General features: G+C 38.8%; 2 protein-coding genes across 2 annotated transcripts in view; both read left to right on the top strand.

Moving 5' to 3' along the window:
- Positions 1 to 21,690, top strand: part of LOC133632307 (gastrula zinc finger protein XlCGF17.1-like) — a 607,858-nt gene that overhangs the window by 480,039 nt on the left and 106,129 nt on the right. The window lies entirely within an intron of this gene.
- LOC133632329 (gastrula zinc finger protein XlCGF57.1-like) lies at positions 7,397 to 9,972 on the top strand. The gene has a single exon (XM_062024710.1). The coding sequence runs from the start codon at positions 7,689 to 7,691 to the stop codon at positions 8,931 to 8,933; it is 1,245 nt and encodes a 414-aa protein (XP_061880694.1). The 5' UTR covers positions 7,397 to 7,688; the 3' UTR covers positions 8,934 to 9,972.

Below are 21,690 nucleotides of genomic sequence, written 5' to 3'. Positions count from 1 at the left end.
TTCAACTTATATTCAATTGAATAGACTGCAAAGACAAGATATTTAATGTTCACACCGAGAAACTTATTTTTTTTTTTGGCAAATAATCATTAACTTAGAATTTAATGGCAGCAACACACTGCAAAAAAATTGTCACTGGGGCATTTTCACCACTGTGTTACATGGCCTTTCCTTTTAACAACACTCTGTAAAGGTTTGGGAACTGAAGAGACACATTTTTGAAGTGGAATTCTTTCCCATTCTTGCTTGATGTACAGCTTAAGTTGTTCAACAGTCCGGGGGTCTCCATTGTGGTATTTTAGGCTACATAATGCACCACACATTTTCAACAGGAGACAGGTCTGGACTACAGGCAGGCCAGTCTAGTACCCACACTCTTTTACTATGAAGCCACGTTGATGTAACACGTGGCTTGGCATTGTCTTGCTGAAATAAGCAGGGGCGTCCATGATAACGTTGCCTGCATGGCGACATTTGTTGCTCCAAAACCTGTATGTACCTTTTAGCATTAAAGGTGCCTTCCCAGATGTGTAAGTTACCCATGTCTTGGGCACTAATACACCCCCATACCATCACACATGCTGGCTTTTACACTTTGCACCTTAAACAATCCAGATGGTTCTTTTCACACCACGTCCAGAGTTTCCAAAAACAATTTGAAATATGAACTTGTCAGACCACAGAACACTTTTCCACTTTGAATCAGTCCATCTTAGATGAGCTCGGGCCCAGCAAAGCCGGCGGCGTTTCTGGGTGTTGTTGATAAATGGCTTTTGCTTTGCATAGTAGACGTGCCAACTTCACTGGTTTTGGGTTTTGTATAATCAACGTTGTATCAATGTCTTGTGCCTGCTGGGCTGTGTGGTGGCTTTTTATTGCTACCATGCACATTTCCGCACATTAGCATCATTTTTTCGATTTAAGCATCGAAAGGTACTTACTAGTTTAGCAGGAACAGAGCCAAGGCGGCATTGGTCGAAAATTCCTCCTCATCTTTGAGCTCATGCCAGTGAGCAATGTTGATCCTTGACTGTCCTTTTTTCCGGGTAGCCTCCCTTTTTCTTATTTTTTGTCTCCTCGGACAAAACTTTCTGTTTCGTCGGTGGTTTTGCAGCTTCTGTCATGATAGCAGTAATTGTACGCCCTCAGGCCATGACAGAGCTTTCATTCAACAAGTTGTAAGTCCATGTCCCAAAAGTTATGAAAATATTGAATAAAGACTAAGAAGTTACCTAGTGCTGTTTTAAATGAAAACCGTTTTTTTAGAAATGAAAACAAATTTAAGTAATATATTATATATAGTCTATATAGTCTTGTCAGGTTCAAACACTGATGACGTCTATTAAACAAGACAAGAAGCAAGGAATTAAACAGAGTCAGAATTCAATTTAGCTCAATTGAGGAGAAACGTGTAGGCACTGTACCCTTGTTTAGTGTCATCCCACGCTCTGACGAAAGATTGTACGCCTCCTCTTTTATTTGGACTTTCCCTGATTACACGGCAACATCTGTTTCTAAGGGAGGGGGGTCGTAAACAGCCATCGCCTTTGGTTACCAAAGCAGTTCAAAGAAAAGGTTGTAAAACAGTTCGGGGGTGTACTGAGTACCAGAAAGCTTTTCTTTCAAGTGAACATTTACTAAACAACACTTTCAAATGGTAAATCGTTATTTTTTATTGTTTACATCAGTGCTTCTCATCAGTGGTTTGGCAAACGGCAAGCGATGACTCAAGATTGTGGAGTTTTTTGTTTTTTTTTCCAACTCAAATAGTGTAGCTTATATTTAACAAAAATACGAACCCCAAAAGCAGTGAAGTTGTCACGTTGTGTAAATGGTAAATAAAAAGAGAATACAACAAATCCTTTTCAACTTATATTCAATTGAATAGACTGCAAAGACAAGATATTTAACGTTTGAACTGGTAAATGTTGTTATTTTTTTCACAAGTATTAGCTCACTTGGAATTTGATGCCTGCCACATGTTTTAAAAAAAAACGGCACAAGTGGCAAAAAAGACTGAGAAAGTTGAGGAATGCTCATCAAACACTTATTTGGAACATCCCACAGGTGAGCAGGCTAATTGGGAACAGGTGGGTGCCATGATTGGGTGCTGCCAGAAAAATTGTATGTAAATGATCAAAAAAATTTCCATTCTCTAAGTTCCCAATGAACAGACAAGAGGTTGTCTTTGTTGCACCAAGCCAAAGGCTTGGAAAATTCCATTGGGTACGGTGGGAGGAGACGGGAGGGGGGTTATCTATTGTCATCCAAGACCTGCCCAAGCTCAATCCAGGACTAGCCCAAGCCCGAGGCATCTTTTTCTTTTGTGTTAATTGACCCAAAAACAAGAGCTGTTTACATACCTCCCATTCCTTTAGAAACAGATGTTGTTATGTCAACAGGGAATATTCAAATAAAAGAGGAGACGTGAACCTTTTCCGTCAGAGCGTGATGACACTGTACAAGGGTACAGATGTACACGTTTCTCCTCAATTGAGCCAAATTTAATTCTGTCTGTTTATTTCCTTGCTTCTTGTCTTGTTTAATAGATGTCATCTGTGTTTGAACCTGACAGGTGTAAAAGCAGCTTCCATGAAATGCTCAGTCATTCACAAACAAGGATGGGGGGAGAGTCACCACTTTGTCAACAAATGCGTGAGCAAATTGTCCCAACAGTTTAAGAACAACATTTCTCAACCAGCTATTGCAAGGAATTTAGAGATTTCACCATCTACGATCCGTAATATCATCAAAAGGTTCCGAGAATCTGGTGAATCACAAATCACATATGCGGCAAGGCCGTGACCTTCGATCCCTCAGGCGGTACTGCATCAAAAAGCGACATCAGTGTGTAAAGGATATCACCACATGGGCTCAGGAACACTTCAGAAAAACACTGTCAGAAACTACAGTTTGTGGCTACATCTGTAAGTGCAAGTTAAACTCTACTATGCAAAGCCATTTATCAACAACACCCAGAAATGCTTCGCTGGGCTCGAGCTAATCTAAGATGGACTGATGCAAAGTGGAAAAGTGTTCTGTGGTCTGACGAGTCCACATTTCATATTGTTTTTGGAAACTGTGCACGTCGTGTCCTCCAGACCAAAGAGGAAAAGAACCATCCGGACTGTTGTAGGCGCAAAGTGTAAAAGCCAGCATGTGTGATGGTATGAGGGTGTATTAGTGCCCAAGACATGGGTAACTTACACATCTGTGAAGGCACCATTAATGCTGAAAGGTACATACAGCAGTGTTTCCCATAAACTGCCAAGATACCTGTGGCAGTGGGGGCGTGGCTATGGGCTTGGTCACCATGACATCATCGATCAATTTGCATAATTTACTACAATGATATGATTTTCTCTAAAAAGGCTAAAAAAATGTGTACTTACTAATTAATAATAACAGTCTTGTTTTAAACTTCCATCCATCCATCCATCCATTTTACAATATAATTACAACACTTTATGTACATATTTATATACAGATTTGAACAATAAGTTATTCACTGAAATATATTTATTAATTGTGGTTCTTACAAAAAATATATCTTATAAAATATAAAAGCTAAAATGTCTCTTAAAGCTCTGCCCCTTTAAAGGCCTACTGAAACCCACTACTACCGACCACGCAGTCTGATAGTTTATATATCAATGATGAAATCTTAACATTATAACACATGCCAATACGGCCGGGTTAACTTATAAAGTGACATTTTAAATTTGCCGCTAAACTTCCGGTTCGAAACGCCTCTGAGGATGACGTATGCGTGTGACGTAGCCCGGCGAACACGGGTATGCCTTCCACATTGAAGCCGATACGAAAAAGCTCTGTTTTCATTTCATAATTCCACAGTATTCTGGACATCTGTGTTCGTGAATCTGTTTCAATCATGTTCATTGCATTATGGAGAAGGAAGCCGAGCAAGCAAAGAAGAAAGTTGTCGGTGCGAAATGGACGTATTTTTCGAACGTAGTCAGCCACAACAGTACACAGCCGGCGCTTCTTTGTTTACATTCCCGAAAGATGCAGTCAAGATGGAAGAACTCGGATAACAGAGACTCTAACCAGGAGGACTTTTGATTTGGATACACAGACGCCTGTAGAGAACTGGGACAACACAGACTCTTACCAGGATTACTTTGATTTGGATGACAAAGACGCAGACGTGCTACTGTGAGTATGCAGCTTTGGCTTTTTTTTGCGTATGTACGTAACTTTTTTAAAATATATAAGCTTTATGAACCTTGGGTTAGCTGAACGGTCTTTTGGGCTGAGTGATTGTGTGTGTTGATCATGTGTTTGAATTATATTGGCGTGTTCTATGGAGCTAGGAGCTAGCAGAGGAGCTAGGAGCTAGCATAACACGTACCGTACCGTACGTGCGCGTCACGTACGTAACTTTTTAAAAATATATAAGCTTTATGAACCTTGGGTTAGGTGAACGGTCTTTTGGGCTGAGTGATTGTGTGTGTTGATCAGGTGTTTGAATTGTATTGGCGTGTTCTATGGAGCTAGGAGCTAGCAGAGGAGCTAGGAGCTAGCATAACAAACACGCAGGTGTTATTATGCAGGATTAATTTGTGGCATATTAAATATAAGCCTGGTTGTGTTGTGGCTAATAGAGTATATATATGTCTTGTGTTTATTTACTGTTGTAGTCATTCCCAGCTGAATATCAGGTACCGTGAGTATGCAGCCTTGGCTGCTAAACATTCGATAACTTGACCGTATGTGCGCGTCACGTACGTAACTTTTTAAAAATATATAAGCTTTATGAACCTTGGGTTAGGTAAACGGTCTTTTGGGCTGAGTGATTGTGTGTGTTGATCAGGTGTTTGAATTGTATTGGCGTGTTCTATGGAGCTAGGAGCTAGCAGAGGAGCTAGGAGCTAGCATAACAAACACGCAGGTGTTTTTATGCAGGATTAATTTGTGGCATATTAAATATAAGCCTGGTTGTGTTGTGGCTAATAGAGTATATATATGTCTTGTGTTTATTTACTGTTGTAGTCATTCCCAGCTGAATATCAGGTCACCCCCGGCTCTCACAGCATCTTCCCTATCTGAATAGCTTCAACTCCCCACTAGTCCTTCACTTGCACTTTACTCATCCACAAATCTTTCATCCTCGCTCAAATTAATGGGGAAATTGTCGCTTTCTCGGTCCGAATCTCTCTCACTTCATGCGGCCATCATTGTAAACAATAGGGAACTTTGCGTATATGTTCAACTGACTACGTCACGCTACTTCCGGTAGGTGCAAGCCTTTTTTTTATCAGATACCAAAAGTTGCAATCTTTATCGTCGTTGTTCTATACTAAATCCTTTCAGCAAAAATATGGCAATATCGCGAAATGATCAAGTATGACACATAGAATAGATCTGCTATCCCCGTTTAAATAAAAAAAATTCATTTCAGTAGGCCTTTAATTAGTGCATACTAAATAATTTAACTTTAGCCTACTACTACAACCATATTATTTACCAGCAACATAAAGTGAAACAGAGGCAGAGGTGTCCTGCCACAGTCAGTAACAAATAAACAGAAAACAGTAGTGGTCAAATACAAATAAGGCAACAAGAGAAGTATCTTACACTTCTCTTTTGTAAAGTAAATGTGAACAGCCTATATGGGCATCTACATCAACTATATGATTTGCCTGAGAAGCTGGACAGGACAAAAAAAAATAAAAAATAATAATTTGTGGCGGACGTAATAAATAAATGAATGTGTGGGAAACACTGATACAGGTTTTGTTGAACAACTTAAGCCGTACATCAAGCAAGAATGGGAAAGAATTCCACCTGAAAAGCTTCAAAAATGTGTCTCCTCAGTTCCCAAATGTTTACTGAGTGTTGTTAAAAGGAAAGGCCATGTAACACAGTGGTATAAATGCCCCTGTGACAACTTTTTTGCAATGTGTTGCTGCCATTAAATTTTGATTTAATGATTATTTGCAAAAAAAAAATGATGTTACTCAGTTGAAACATTAAATATCTTGTCTTTGCAGTCTATTCAATTGAATATAAGTTGAAAATGATTTGTTGTATTCTCTTTTTATTTACCATTTACACAACGTAACAACTTCACTGCTTTTGGGTTTTGTACAAGAAATATGAATTGCACCTTGTATAGAATCATTTTCAAACAACTGAAGACCTTCCGCTGGAAGGCAAAACATGAATAAAATACTCCCCTAAACAAAAATGTAACACTGCATATTGCATACAACTAAATAATAAAGCACAGTTTTAGTAAGTAGCTAACACAAAGTGTATGTGCACCACATATTTAGCGACTGTTTTAGTGATCGTTCCCCATCGTGTTTCTCTCTTATCATCCATGATACTTTCATAGTAAATGATTCCACCGCAATAAGCTGCTTTTTAGTCAGTTTCTTTGTTACGGTTTTGTTTGCCTTGTAAAGAGTTGCATTTCCCCCACTGGGCTGGATGCTTCTGTTTCTTTTTTTTAAATTTATTTTTTTCCAAAAAATACATGAAAATGTAAAAACAATACCACTGTTATTTTTACGATAAATTCTGGCAAAAAAAAAAGAAGTCAAATCGATATCACTGTTATTTTTCAAGTAAAAAATTGAAAAATGTAAAAAACGATACCACTGTTATTTGTACGGTAAAATTCTGGCAAAAAAAAAAATCAAGAATATATAAACAATACCTCAGTTGTTTTTTACTGTAAAATTCTGGCAACAAAAAAAAATACATTAAAATGTAAAAACAATACCACTGTTATTTTTACAATAAATTCTAGCAAAAAAAAAAGTCAAATCGATATCTGTTATTTTTCTTTTTTTTTTCTTTTTTTTATTGATATCCAGCATCAGACATTCCTATCCATTACATCATATTCACATAAATCATATCTATTGTCTGCCCTAAATGTCCAAATATTTTTGTTTATATCCCACCCATACCACCCACCTCCCCCCCCCAAGGATGCTTCTGTTTCAGATGCTGGAATAAGTTTGTTGTGCTTTTGTCTTTTTTAACCAAACTGCAGCGTGCAGTCTTTTGTTCCACGCATGTTGCCACAAATCATAACCACTGACAACACTTTTCTTTCTTTCTCAGGAAATTGCACGGCCCATTAATCACTTTTTATTTGGTTATAATGTTTTTATGACCGTGGGAAGCCAAAATAGAAATCCACTTCGATCATTTGTTCCTCGCAAAATTTCACCTGTCCTGAGTCTAGGCCATGTCATGTAAACACTGATCCATCATTCTGGAAAGGCACTAAAGGAGTGGCCATGAAACACTACACACACATGCAGTACTTTGAAGACAGTGTGTGAAATGATTTAAAGGATCAATATGTCATGGATCATGTCTGAACTAAAGTATTTTTATGTCGTTTTTGTCCTGCAGACGTCCAGCAACTGATTGGTCATACGGAAGAAATTTTCCCTGAGCCGCAAGGTGAAGGCTCCACTTTGAAGCAAGAGCATCCAAGGTCCCCCCACATTAAAGAGGAAGAGGAGGAATTTGGGATAACTCAAGAAGCTGATCTCACCAAGTTGTCATTGACTGTTGTCTCTGTGAAGACTGAAGATGATGAAGAGAAACCACAAGTGAAAAATCTCTTAGCTCCACTGTCAGATAGTGAGGCTGAAGACGAGGTTGAAGTAACTTTGAGCAGCGATACAGACTGTGAAGGTGATATGAGGACTCACACTGACAACAAACAGTCCGATTGCTCCAAAAAAAAGAGCGGTACAAAATGTTTCAGTTGCTCAGTTTGTGCTAAAAGCTTTACACTAAAGAACACTTTGACAGTACACATGAGAACGCACACAGGAGAAAAGCCTTTCGAGTGTTCAGTTTGCGGTAAAACATTTTCTCAAAAGATCAATTTGACAGCACACATGAGATCACACACAGGAGAAAAACCATTTAATTGTTCAGAGTGCGATAGAAATTTTGCTTACAATACCCATTTAACAAACCACATGAGAACACACACTGGAGAAAAACCTTTCATGTGTTCAGTTTGTGGTAAAAGATTTTCTCGCAAGAGTGAATTGGCAATACACATCCGAACACACACTGAAGAGAAACCATTCAATTGTTCAGTTTGCTCTAAAAGCTTCTCCCAAAAACCAATTTTGACTGAACACATGAGAATACACACAGGGGAAAAACCATACAAATGTTCAGTTTGTGGTAAAAACTTCACTCAAAAACAAACTTTGACAACACACATGAGAACACACACAGGAGAAAAACCATACATATGTTCAGTGTGTGGTAAAAACTTCTCTCAAAAACAAACTTTGACTACACACGTGAGAGCACACACAGGAGAAAACCCATTTAATTGTTCAATTTGTGGTAAAGCATTTTATCGTGAACTCAATTTGACTAGACACATGAGAACACACACAGGAGAAAAACCATTTAAATGTACAGTTTGTGGTAAAAATATATCTCAAAAGGCTAATTTGGCAGCACACATGAGAACACACACAGGAGAGAGGCCATTTAAATGTTTAGTTTGTGGTCAACATTTTTCCCAAAATATCCATTTGACTGTGCACATGAGAACGCACACAGGAGAAAAACCATTCATGTGTTTAGTTTGTGGTAAAAGATGTTCTCGTAAGAGTGATTTGACAACACACATGAGAACACACACAGGAGAGAAACCATTTGATTGTTCGGTTTGTGGTCAAAACTTTGCCCGAAAACTATATTTGACTACACACATGAGAACACACACAGGAGCAAAAACATATACATGTTCAGTTTGTGGGAGAGGTTTTTCACGCAAGGAAAATTTGACTGGACACATGAGAACACACACTGGAGAAAAACCCTTTAAATGTTCAGTTTGTGGGGGAAACTTTTCTCTCAAGACTCATCTCACAGGACACATGAGAACACACACTGGAGAAAAAAGCCTTTAATTGTTCAGTCTGTGGGAAAAGCTTTTTTTCCAGGTGATGTATGAGGTGACACAATGGAAACACACAATAGAAAAAAACATGTTCCACACGTTTTTTGTTTGATTGAAACTTTTATTAGTAGATTGCACAGTACAGTACATATTCCGTACAATTGACCACTAAATGGTAACACCCGAGTAAGTTTTTCAAGTTGTTTAAGTCGGGGTCCACGTAAATCAATTCATGGTTCGTGGCGTCAGAAAGATGCCAGACAATAAAAAACATGTTCCATATGTGGCGTCAGAAAGATGCCAGACAATAACATATATGTTAAGATACAAAAACATACACCCGTTTGTGTTCAAAGCTGCACTAAAAAGAGCAAATTGTTTGATCGCAGGAGAAAAACCCTTTAGTTTCAGAGTTCGTACAATAGCTTTTTCTGAAAAAATAGGCACAACATGTATGGTGTTTCAGCATGTGTCGAATTAAATTTGTTAGTGCTAAAATCTTTACATCAAACTAAACATTCAAGCAATTCTTTATACAGTCGGCATTTTAATGTGTTAACTTAGTTGTCTTCTGAGTTCATCTGTAACAGAAAAAAAAGCATTAAATGTTTTTTTCCCTCCTGTGAGTTCGACTGATGCTAAGAACAGCAGCTACACAGCTTGGATTGGTTCAGAACAACATGGATGGGGTTTCTCTCACCTTCCTTTTGGATTACGGAAGTGTTGTGTTCGTGTTGTGTCAATCTTGTGTAATAGTGTTGTAGTTACAAAGTATCCCTTATGTTCAACAACATTTACTTCTGTTTTATTACAGAAATAAAAACTCATGTGACACAAACATAAGCGTAGTAAACATGTAGTGTGTCAGAATAATTGTCACAAAACTTTGTGTTTCCATGCTTTCCCGGCGAGAAGACAAAAGCTGTCTTTGATCTTACCAAGCAAAAGGCTTGTAAAACTCCACTGTGGGAAGCGACATGAAGGTGTCGGTTTCTTTTAACTATTGTAATCCACAGGAAGATCTAGTCTTGACCCGAGATCTACAAAGCGGAGAGGAAGCAGGACCTGACGCAAGCTCCAGGCATCTTTTCTTTGAACTGTTTTGTGACAGAGGGCAACGGCTGTTTACGACCCCCTCTCCCCTTAGAAACGACTGTTGCCATGTAATCAGGGAAAGTCCAAATAAAAGAGGAGGCGCGCAATCCTTTTGTCAGAGCGTGGTGGAAGACTGTACAATAGTACAGCCCAGACGTTTATCCTCATTGAGCTAAATTGAATCCTGTCTCTGTTTAATTCCTTGCTTCTTGTCTGTTTAATAGATGTTATCGGTGTTTGAACCTGACATAGTGTCCTCTTTTTGTATTATTTGTCTCAGGCCCCGATAATGTTTGATATACAAATAAAGTTATCATGATCCGTGGTCCAGCTCATGTTTTGTTTAGTTATGTTCTGTTAGTTTTGGACTCCATAGTTCCTGTTTAGTGCACCCTTGTTTGTTTTAGTTTCCATGATGACTCATTAGTTTCACCTGCCTCATGTGTTTGGGACACGCACATGTTCTAATCAGGAGATTACTATTTAAGCCTGTCGTTGTCAGTTAGTCGGGCTGGCGACATTCTGTCACGACGGGTTTTTTTTCGCTGCTTACTGCAAGATTTGTTCTCCCGGGATGCAATCAAACTATACCGGACAAGGCTTGAAGGTAGGAACATTTTTAATTATGACTCTCAAAAAGGTACAAACAAAAAGCGCTCAAGGCGAAGGCACAACTTAACGCAGGAAACAAAAGCTAAGATTTAGCATAAACTGTGAACATGAAACAAAAAACTCGCTAACTGTGGCATGAATAAACAAAATTTACTTGGCATAGCATGAAGCAAATAATCGCATGAAAACAAGCATGAATCTGTGGCATGAAACGATCAGTATGAACAAAGCATGGAACAATCAATGTCGCCAGCCCGACTAACTGACAACGACAGGCTTAAATAATAATCTCCTGATTAGAACAGGTGCGTGTCCCGAACACATGAGGCAGGTGAAACTAATGAGTCGTCATGGAAACTAAAACAAACAAGGGTGCACAAAAACAGGAACAATGGAGTCCAAAACTAACAGAACATAACTAAACAAAACATGATCGGGACCACGGAGCATGACAAAAGTTGCCTAAAAGAGAAATGGCTTGGCAATTTAAGGCCACTGAGCACATAATTCGGGTTTCTGTACACACCTGTATGGTTTCAAAATAAATGATATATCCTTCCATGACTCCAGGTCTGAGAAAAACAGGGGTGTCACTAGGTTTTAAGAACAGTGGGGGGCCGAGCCCCCAGGAGATTCACAGGTTACGAGCGTAAAGATCTTTTCGCTCACAACTTTTTGGCTCTGTATAAAAATGACACAACAAACTATTGAATAAATCCAAATGGCTGAAACGGGAACCGGAAGAAAACTTGAGTTCATCTTTGGTCAGCGCGAGACGGCCCAAATTCATGAGGACGGTGGAACTTGGCAACTTGCCAACAGGGAAACGTTGCACAGATGATAGCAGTCGAAATTTTGCAGAGTTGACCTGAAAACAGAGGAGGTTCTGGTGGAAATAAGTTGGGAGCACTTGGTTCATTAATTACAGGGGACTGTTAGCTATTAGCTCTTAGCTGTAACTAATTGTTACTTCCAGCTGTTGTAAAATCGTACTTTCTTGAGAAACTTCCATATGTCGATCTTGTAGGTTACACTGCAAAAACTCGTTCAGCACTATAGTTCATTAAACTTAATTTTTTTAATTGGTTTTTGTATGCAAATTAAGTTGATTCGTTTTTTATGACTATTCAAAAGGGCCCTATTATGCAAAACCAACTATTTTCTTTACCTATTGGTCCCTGCTTATGTGTAGTTGGGATTGAGTCCTGAACATTTGAAATCAAACTGTGGAGGCATTGCAGATGTCAGGCTCGTTACTGACAGTTTGGTTTTGTTTCGGTTGTCCTCTGTGTCTGTGTTTATTTCCTGTCAGCGCTCTTATTTTGGTTCCATTTCCTGCATTTGTCCCTCAGCGCTCGTTTCCCCTCACCTGTCCCTGATTGGCAGCCTGGTACACCTGGTTGCAGTTGCCAATCAGGCTGCTATTTATGCCTGCCTCGCCCTCCGGTCAGGGCTCGATGATTGCATACTGTATCCTGTCGCCTGTTTCCTGTTATCCTGTTTCCTGTTGCCTGCTTCCTGTTGCCTGGTTCCTGTTGTCCCTGCATGTGCACTTACCAGTTGCACTATTTGTTTTTCGACATTAAAGTCATGTTTTCCCGCCCTACGCCTGCCATCTCTGCATCTTGGGGTTCAAGACCGACAGCGGTCCCTGACAGCAGAGATATTTATAAAACAAACTTGCCTTCCTTCTTACTTCCTCCCAAGCGGTCCGTTTGGAATTTTGTTCCAGTGTGACGTTTTGTTCAAGCGGATTATCCATATATGGCAGTGGTCCCCAACCACCGGGCCGCGGCCCAGTACCGGTCCGTGGATCGATTGGTACCGGGCCGCACAAGAAATAAATAAAACAATTAATTTTTTTTATTTTTTATTAAATGAACATAAAAAACACAAGATACACTTACAATTAGTGCACCAACCCAAAAAAACCTCCCTCCCCCATTCACACTCATTCGCACAGAAGGGTTGTTTCTTTCTGTTATTAATATTTCTGGTTCCTACATTATATATCAATATAGATCAATACAGTCTGCAGGGATACAGTCCGTAAGCACACATGATTGTATTTTTTTATGACAAAACAAAAAAACCCAACATATACTAGAGCTGGGGTCGGCAACCCGCGGCTCCGGAGCCGCATGCGGCTCCTTGACCACTCTGATGCGGCTCAGCTACATACATGCCGACCCCCCCGATTTTCCCAGGAGGTTTATGGATCTCAGTGTCTCTCCTAGATTACTCCCAGGGAAAAAATAATCCTATTTACACTCTAATTACTAAATAAAGGGCGTGCCCTAATTGCACTGCAGTAATTGTCCTCTATAGCATTTACATACAGCGTGCCAGTCCAGCCACATGTTGCATGTTGTTATTACTTGCACACACAGGAGACAGCAAAGCATACTTACTCATCAGCCACACAGCTTACACTGACGGTAGCCGTATCAAACAACTTTAACATTGTTACGTTACAAATATGCGCCACACTGTGAACCCACACCAAAAAAGAATGAAAAACACATTTCTGGAGAACATCCCACCGTAACACAACATAAACATAACACAACCATTACCCAGAATCCCATGCAGCCCTAACTCTCCGTGCGTTGGTTGAGCGGAAGAGTTAGGGCTGTATGGGATTCTGGGTATTGGTACCGTCAGTGTAAGATGTGTGGCTGCTGAGCTAGTACGCCTTGCTGTCACTTACGTGAGCAAGCTGAAACTGCATTCTACATGTGGTCGAGCAGGTACACTTTTAGGGCAGACTGTAGAGGGCGCCAAATGCAGTGTCATCACGCTCTGATATTCGGGAGTCTCCCGGGAAAAATGAGAGGGTTGGTAAGTATGACACTATCAAGCGCCATTCATTCAAAACTCGCGGGCTGCACTAACATCAAATTTCCACATTAAAATGCGTGCCGGTGCGTGTGTCGGAGACCCCTGGTTAACATAGCACAAAGCATTTAAGCTTTTTATGCGGTGTTTTTCATTTTAAATTTTTTTTTGTGGCTCCCATTACTTTCTTTAATTTGTGAAACTTGCCAAAATGGCTCTTTGAGTGGTAAAGGTTGCCGACCCCTGTACTAGAGTAATAAAGTAAACAATAACATAGTGCTCCTTTAGTATAATAAATATTGGATTTTCCTGGGGGAAAAAAGCGCTATTTTTCACATTTTGGCCACACCAGCATCACACTTGTACCAAAAGCTGACACAACAAGTGACATGTTTTATTGTAATAATCAAACTACAGCAGACATTTGCATTTTATGATTTTTTTAACATAAGTGATTTGGCCCACTGACAAAAAAATTGGAAAAAAAATCGTGAGCTGCATGTTAAATGTCTGAGTGGGGGAATTTGAGACCTGTACCCCTTTCAGAGAACACATTTGGCGATGTGTGCCGTAGCACAAGCATGGGCTACAGTGTACAACCTTTTGTCTGTCAAAAATATCATTTATGTAATCTTGAAACCACATTTCATGAGAATGAGATAGTTTTAAGTGTTATTTTTTTAATCTATAGTCATGTTTAAAGCAGCTAGTAATTTCCCATGTAGCGTGTCTTCTCGTGACCTCCTTGCTTTTATCTTATGTCCGCTAGTAAACTCTTTGTTTTGGAATTAGACTTCGACAAACTTTAATGATCCACGAGGGAAATTGTTCCACACAGCAGCTCAGTTACAAAGGATGGAAAGGATAAGGACAGAAAGGATAATGCACACAAGGGCACAAAAAGAGGGTGAAAACAAAAGGTATGAAATAGACTAAAAATGTACCGTAGTAGCAATATAAAATACAACATATATATAATATTTACATATTATATATACAGTATATAATATATACTGATATGTTATATTATTTATATTATATTATTATATAATATATCAATTACCATGTACAATATTACGGTAGATGTAACAGCTGAAGCAAAAAAAGAAAAGAAAAGGGCAGCATCAAATAGCGAGTAGATCCAGCACAAAATAGACATAATAAACAAAGAGAGGTAGCTAACATAGAAGCGGCCTGGTAATAGACAGATATCCTCTATTGCTGTATGGCGAGTGATTATACAGCTGAATGGAGTGCGGAATGAAGGAGTTGTCTTAAGGGCTCCTGTTTGTCGGCTCACTTAGCTGTTTTGGCCAGTTCCTTATCTGTTTTGAAGAAGCACCTACGCTCCTTTCTGGGCGAGAGGGGCTGTTTTTGCTCTTTTTGTTTGGATTTAGACCTCTTCTTGCTGATGCTACTGTCGCTTTGTAAGGGCTGGTCTCCTGAGGCCTCAGTAAAACGTGCTATTGTGCCATTCTGTGTCTGTGGTCCTTTTTACTCAACATATATGTCATCTAAAAGAACTTGGGATTTACCAGTGTGTTTTATTCCCTGAGGGGAAGACTGGTCGCGCGCATCAATATCCATGAATTAACATTCATTATTGGCAACACTAAATGGGCCCTCGCAATTACAGTGACGTGTGGCGTTGGAGTTGTCCGACTGTTTTTGTGACAGTGAACGCATCACCGGCTGAGCCGGCGCAAATGAAAGATGTTTGGCGCAAATGAAAGATCGGCTGCCTATAGTTTGTTTGTTTTGGTGCATTTAGTGGTGAGGCCGGTTTTACTAGATATTAGCTTTGTTGCTAATGTTGTTTTGGTGTGGTTACGGCCGACAGTTGTCAGTTTTGCTCAGTAAAATGATTGTTGACCGCCTCTACAATATCCGTTATTAGCACTTCTGATTCGTTTTTGTAACCTGTCACTCACATAGTTAAGATGGCTTTATTTTGAAAAATCTGACGTACGGTTGTTTTTTTGTTGTTGTTTTTTTACATTTTAAGGAGGTTTTGTGTGAAAGAGGCAACACAGATCTATAGACCTTGAGGCCGCAGTGTCACGTAAAATAGTAACTGGGACTTTTACGTTGCTATCAGACGGCGAGACAGCACTCTTCATAATAGAAAGTCAATAAATAGTCAGATCCGCAAACTCACTCTTAAAATAACGTGGCCCTGAAGGGGCCTTTATCAGCACTACTGGTTTTGGTTTGGTCCTCTTCGACATCATTTGATCTGGCCCGCAAACTAAATGTTTAATTATATGTTTCAATAAAGTACTAGTAGATTTTTTTTCATTTTGACAGAAAAAATATATGTACTGCTTGAAATTGCATGCCTTTTAAACGTTATTAATATCCAATATTGCAACAAATATTACAGTATATTATCATACTTTCCAAACATGTTTTTGTCTAAATAAAAATAAACGAAAATACTTTACAGCAAACTACCCATCAAAAGAATAAAAATGACAATAAATGTTATGTTGTTCTTTACAGTAAATGGGAAAAAAACTACTACTGTTTTTTTTTAGTTAAAATTATGTTGTCTGAGCTGCCAGTTAACTGTGAAATCTACGGTTGTTATTTTTAACGGTGTATTACTGTAAATGGAAAGAAGGAACATTTGTTTTTACGGTTTGAAAAACTGGCAGCTGAGTTGCCGGAATAAAAAAATAACTTGTACTGTTTTTTCCATGAACAATATAATGTTGTAAAAACCAATGTCAATTCAACACAAACATTCTGGCAACTAAGCTGCCAGCTTTTTCCACAAAAAAAAAAAAAAAAAAAAAAGTTGTGAATGTAAAGTTTTTACTGTAAAATGGACAGTTGACTTAAAACTATTTATATAATTAATAATATAAGAAGCATTTGTAGAAATGTTAACAGATGTAACAGAAATTAATAAATTAGAGATGGTTTGACAAAAACAGACGAGCTTTGAACCTCAGTAAAATAATTAAAATAATGCAATTCGGTAATAGTAGAAGAGAAAGTAGAAACAATACAAATACACTGAATAAACATTACCGGGAAGAAATAAAGAACATTTCTGGGGTCTAATAATAAATGATAAAGTGAACTGATAGTGTCATATAAAATATACGTGGCAACAAACATGTCAAGCATAATATGTTGTGGACCAAAAATCACTTCTCCACCATGTTTGAGTTATTGTGCAGAAATATGCGGAAATAAGTACAAAAGTGCACGTATTCACTTAGCATATTACACAACAGAAAGATGACTTACAACAATACTTCATGAGTGATTACAAATACATTGGAGGCAGACACCACAGTTGACATACTTTACACAAAAGTCACAAGATTGTCAGTCCAAAGCTAAATAACATTTTGGCAAATTGAGGCTAAGAAGTCATTTTTTTGGTCGTTGTGTGTATTTTTTTTATTTTACTGTGCCGTCGGACCGCGAAGTTATATGTTGACAAAATAAAAGCATGTTTTATTGGGAGTTTAGGATTGATTGATTGACTGAAACTTGTATTAGTAGATTGCACAGTACAGTACATATTCCGTACAATTGACCACTAAATGGTAACACCCCAATAAGTTTTTCAACTTCTTTAAGTTTAAATCAATTCATGGTAGTTGGAGTATGTTTAGAACTATATATAGATGTTTTATTTTTGGTTTATTTCGTCAGGAAAATGAAGTCAACACGAAATGCATGCATCCAGGCTGAGCCACACACGTCCTTGGTAGCAGTAATGGCGCCTGTTTACTCTCTTTCGACACGACTCTGACTGTGCACAAACTACAGTGACCCCTGCTGGCACAATTAAGGCACTGTCTACACAACCAATAGGCTTAGTGTTGAACGCACCAAAAAAATCGAAAAGTAATAGTTATTCCCTCCACATTTGATAAAAAATAATGATTTGATTTGATTTGTTGAATAAAGGGATTTAAAATATTTTAAATGACTGCCTGCTAATTAAGCAAGATAGAAAAATAAAAACATCTGTGACCTAATTTTTTAAATTGTTCATAGAAAACTACAATAAATAAAATAAAAATAAAAAGTTCAGTCGATGAAAGTTTGTAACAATGAAAAAATATCAAGAATAGAACCATTTTAACAATTCAACATATCAGAATCAGAATAATAATAGATTTAATTTGTAAAAAGCAGTTTACATTGAGCAAACAACCTCAAAGTGCTACAGTGTATTAAAAAAAAAAAAAAAAAAAAAAAGAATACAAATAAATAAAAATAAAAAGTAGAGGACAAATTCCACCACACTTAGTGTGTGTGTGTGTGTGTGTGTGTGTGTGTGTGTGTGTGTGTGTGTGTGTGTGTGTGTGTGTGTGTGTGTGTGTGTGTGTGTGTGTGTGTGTGTGTGTGTGTGTGTGTGTGTGTGTGTGTGTGTGTGTGTGTGTTTGTGTGTGTGTGTGTGTGTGTGTGTGTGTGTGTGACAATCTTCGGTACTTTAACTTTAACTTAATAAACTCATTTGAACGATGTTGATGGATAAAAGTTGTTTTACGTATTTTAAAGTGGAGTGTTCGACTATTTCATGTTATCAGTAAATACTTCTTGCAAAACGGTTGTATAAAATAAGAATTAGTAAGATGCCTTTATTGTGAAAATAAAAATAAAACGGCTTTTAAATGGCTGATTTTTGGCGCATGCGCAAACAGATCGAGCAGGTCAAAATACTTTGCAGGCGACCAAGATGGCGGACTGAATGTGCTGTGGCTCGCTGAAGAAGTTCCACATATACGGTCTCACACTTTTTTACATTCACAAAGATTCGTTGTTTCTAAAGTCTGCACGTTGAGTTTGGAGCGATGGAGTGTTACGTGAAGTGAAGATTGAAGACGTGATAGAAGATGGACGACTACTGCTATGCTAAGATGGCGACGTCCGCTAAAAGAGAACATGAAAGAGAATCAGCGCCACCAACTTCCAGCAAATCACCAACGGAGATAAAGACGAAAGATGAAGGTGAGTCAGTTGACGTTTCTAATAACGTCATTTTGCAGACTGAAAAAGGTGTGGATGAGAAATGAGCCGACCTTGTTGAAGAATGTAAAGCAAGAGCCGCCATGATTGTTAGCTTGAAGAAGGCAGTGGAGTTCACATCAGAGGAGATGAAAGAATGCAAAAGTCAAATCAAAGAACAAAATATATTTTGCACCAATCAATTATAGGCTCCGCCCAAATGCGCAACCCCCCCCCAAACCGCAACCCAGAATGAGACAAGGGGTAGAAAATGGATTTTCTACCGCTTGTCCCTTTCGGGGTGGTGGTGGTGGTGGTGGTGGGGGGGGGGGTAGCTTGAGTCTATCTCAGCTGCATTCGGGGGAATGAATTGACCGTGGCGGTGCGCCACATTCAGTTCCATCAAAGGGAGACCCTGACCTATGTTCTAGGCAGACCCTCTTTTTATTTAATCTTTTCATACATAGCAGGGCTCAGGTTTTTGCGATTCAATTCTTGCCATGTTTTATTTATGTGCAATGTGACTTGCAAACTGTTCCAAGCTTTCATAGAATGGTTAATATGTAAATGACTTACAAACCCCGTTTCCATATGAGTTGGGAAATTGTGTTAGATGTAAATATAAACGGAATACATGTCTTGGGCACTAATACACCCCCATACCATCACACATGCTGGCTTTTACACTTTGCGTCGATCACAGTCTGGATGGTTCGCTTCCCCTTTGGTCCGGATGACACGATGTCGAATATTTCCAAAAACAATTTGAAATGTGGACTCGTCAGACCACAGAACACTTTTCCACTTTGCATGAGTCCATCTTAGATGATCTCGGGCCCAGAGAAGCCGGCTGCGTTTCTGGGTGTTGTTGATAAATGGCTTTGGCTTTGCATAGTAGAGCTTTAACTTGCACTTACAGATGTAGCGACCAACTGTATTTAGTGACAGGGGTTTTCTGAAGTGTTCCTGATATCCTTTAGAGATTGATGTCGGTTTTTGATACAGTGCCGTCTGAGGGATCGAAGGTCACGGTCATTCAATGTTGGTTTCCGGCCATGCTGCTTACGTGGAGTGATTTCTCCAGATTCTCTGAACCTTTTGATGATATTATGGACCGTAGATGTTGAAATCCCTAAATTTCTTGCAATTGCACTTTGAGAAACGTTGTTCTTAAACTGTTTGACTATTTGCTCACGCAGTTGTGGACAAAGTGGTGTACCTCGCCCCATCCTTTCTTGTGAAAGACTGAGCATTTTTTGGGAAGCTGTTTTTATACACAATCATGGCACCCACCTGTTCCCAATTAGCCTGCACACCTGTTTGATGTTCCAAATAAGTGTTTGATGAGCATTCCTCAACTTTATCAGTATTTATTGCCACCTTTCCCAACTTCTTTGTCACGTGTTGCTGGCATCAAATTATAAAGTTAATGATTATTTGCACAAAAAAAAAAATCTTATGAGTTTGAACATCAAATATGTTGTCTTTGTAGCATATTCAACTGAATATGGGTTGAAAATGATTTGAAAATCATTGTATTCCGTTTATATTTACATCTAACACAATTTCCCAACTCATATGGAAACAGGGTTTGTAGAATGTTCATTGACAATGTATTTAATGCCACCAATCTTGTCCATCAGTGTGTGAATGTGTGTGTGTGAATGGGTGAATGTGGAAAATAGTGTCAAAGCGCTTTGAGTTCCTTGAAAAAAAAGGTAGAAAAGCGCTATACAAGTACGACCCATTTACCATTTACCATCTCTACTACAGGCTATAAATTCTTGAGACAATTCTTAAGTTTTTTTTTATGACAATCTGACAGCCCTAAAAGTCTACCAGCATTTTCAACTTATCAAGATGTTTTCAGATATGTATAGTTGTGTTACAACTGTTATAAAGCCCTCCATTGTGGTCAACATGTGGTGGTTTTAATTGCATATATATGCAAATTAGATATCAGAACAGAAGGAACACCATAACAATTAGGTCATTGTGCGAGCCGGAGCCATGACAATTTTGCGGATTGTTTTCTCAAAACGTATATAATGTACATCTGGACCAGATATGTTCTAAAGATATGCTTGTGATAAATACATTTCACAAAATATCCATACACATTGACATACTGTTTTTTGTTATGGATATGTTTTATTGATTTTCATGATTCGTCGTTTGTCGGCGGCCACTCGAACGAGTATGACGATCCTCCTGGTAGGGGTGTATCCCTTCATGGAGGATGCCTGTGCGTGACTTTGTTTTACGTGGGGAGACTGGTGCACAGACAGTCACCACACGATCCTTGACAGAATCGGGTCAGGGTCCAGTGGCATGGAGTCCAAGACGACTGGGTACCCTTTTCTGCTGCAGCCTTCTTCCGCCGTCGCAGCCGTTATGGTAGTTCGTAAAACTACAGTCTTCCGCCTGCTCCGCCGTTGAGGTCTTCACCGTATCCCTGGCTAGGGGACAGTCAGGTACTAGGCCTTTGCCAAGGGCCTCCTGGAGTAACAGTAGTAAAGGGGTTAACCTCCTAGTGCCCCAAGACCCCATAGAGGAGCCTCCACTGCCGGATGCACTTTAACATCATGCCCAGGACACAATATTTCATGATTACAAACATAAAGCAAATAAACAGTGAATAATTATGCATTGTGCATGGCAAAAATCAAGTAGAAAAATATATAAATTATATGTACTGTATATATGTGCGTGGGCACATATATGTATATATAATTAGCGCAGTGATTACAAAAAATACATTGTAGGCGTCCTTCACATAAAAGTTCAATTTTTATATACACTACCTTTTAAAAGTTTGGGGTCACATTGAAATGTCCTTATTTTTGAAGGAAAAGCACTGTACTTTTCAATGAAGATAACTTTAAACTAGTCTTAACTTTAAAGAAATACACTCTATACATTGCTAATGTGGTAAATGACTATTCTAGCTGCAAATGTCTGGTTTTTGGTGCAATATCTACATAGGTGTATAGAGGCCCATTTCCAGCAACTATCACTCCAGTGTTCTAATGGTACAATGTGTTTGCTCATTGGCTCAGAAGGCTAATTGATGATTAGAAAACCCTTGTGCAATCATGTTCACACATCTGAAAACACTTTAGCTCGTTACAGAAGCTACAAAACTGACCTTCCTTTGAGCAGATTGAGTTTCTGGAGCATCACATTTGTGGGGTCAATTAAACGCTCAAAATGGCCAGAAAAAGAGAACTTTCATCTGAAACTCGACA

This window comes from Entelurus aequoreus, linkage group LG17, assembly GCF_033978785.1.
Source record: "Entelurus aequoreus isolate RoL-2023_Sb linkage group LG17, RoL_Eaeq_v1.1, whole genome shotgun sequence".
Taxonomy (NCBI): domain Eukaryota; kingdom Metazoa; phylum Chordata; class Actinopteri; order Syngnathiformes; family Syngnathidae; genus Entelurus; species Entelurus aequoreus.
The sequence above is the reverse complement of the archived record's forward strand: the minus strand, read 5'-3'. Positions and strand labels throughout refer to the sequence as shown.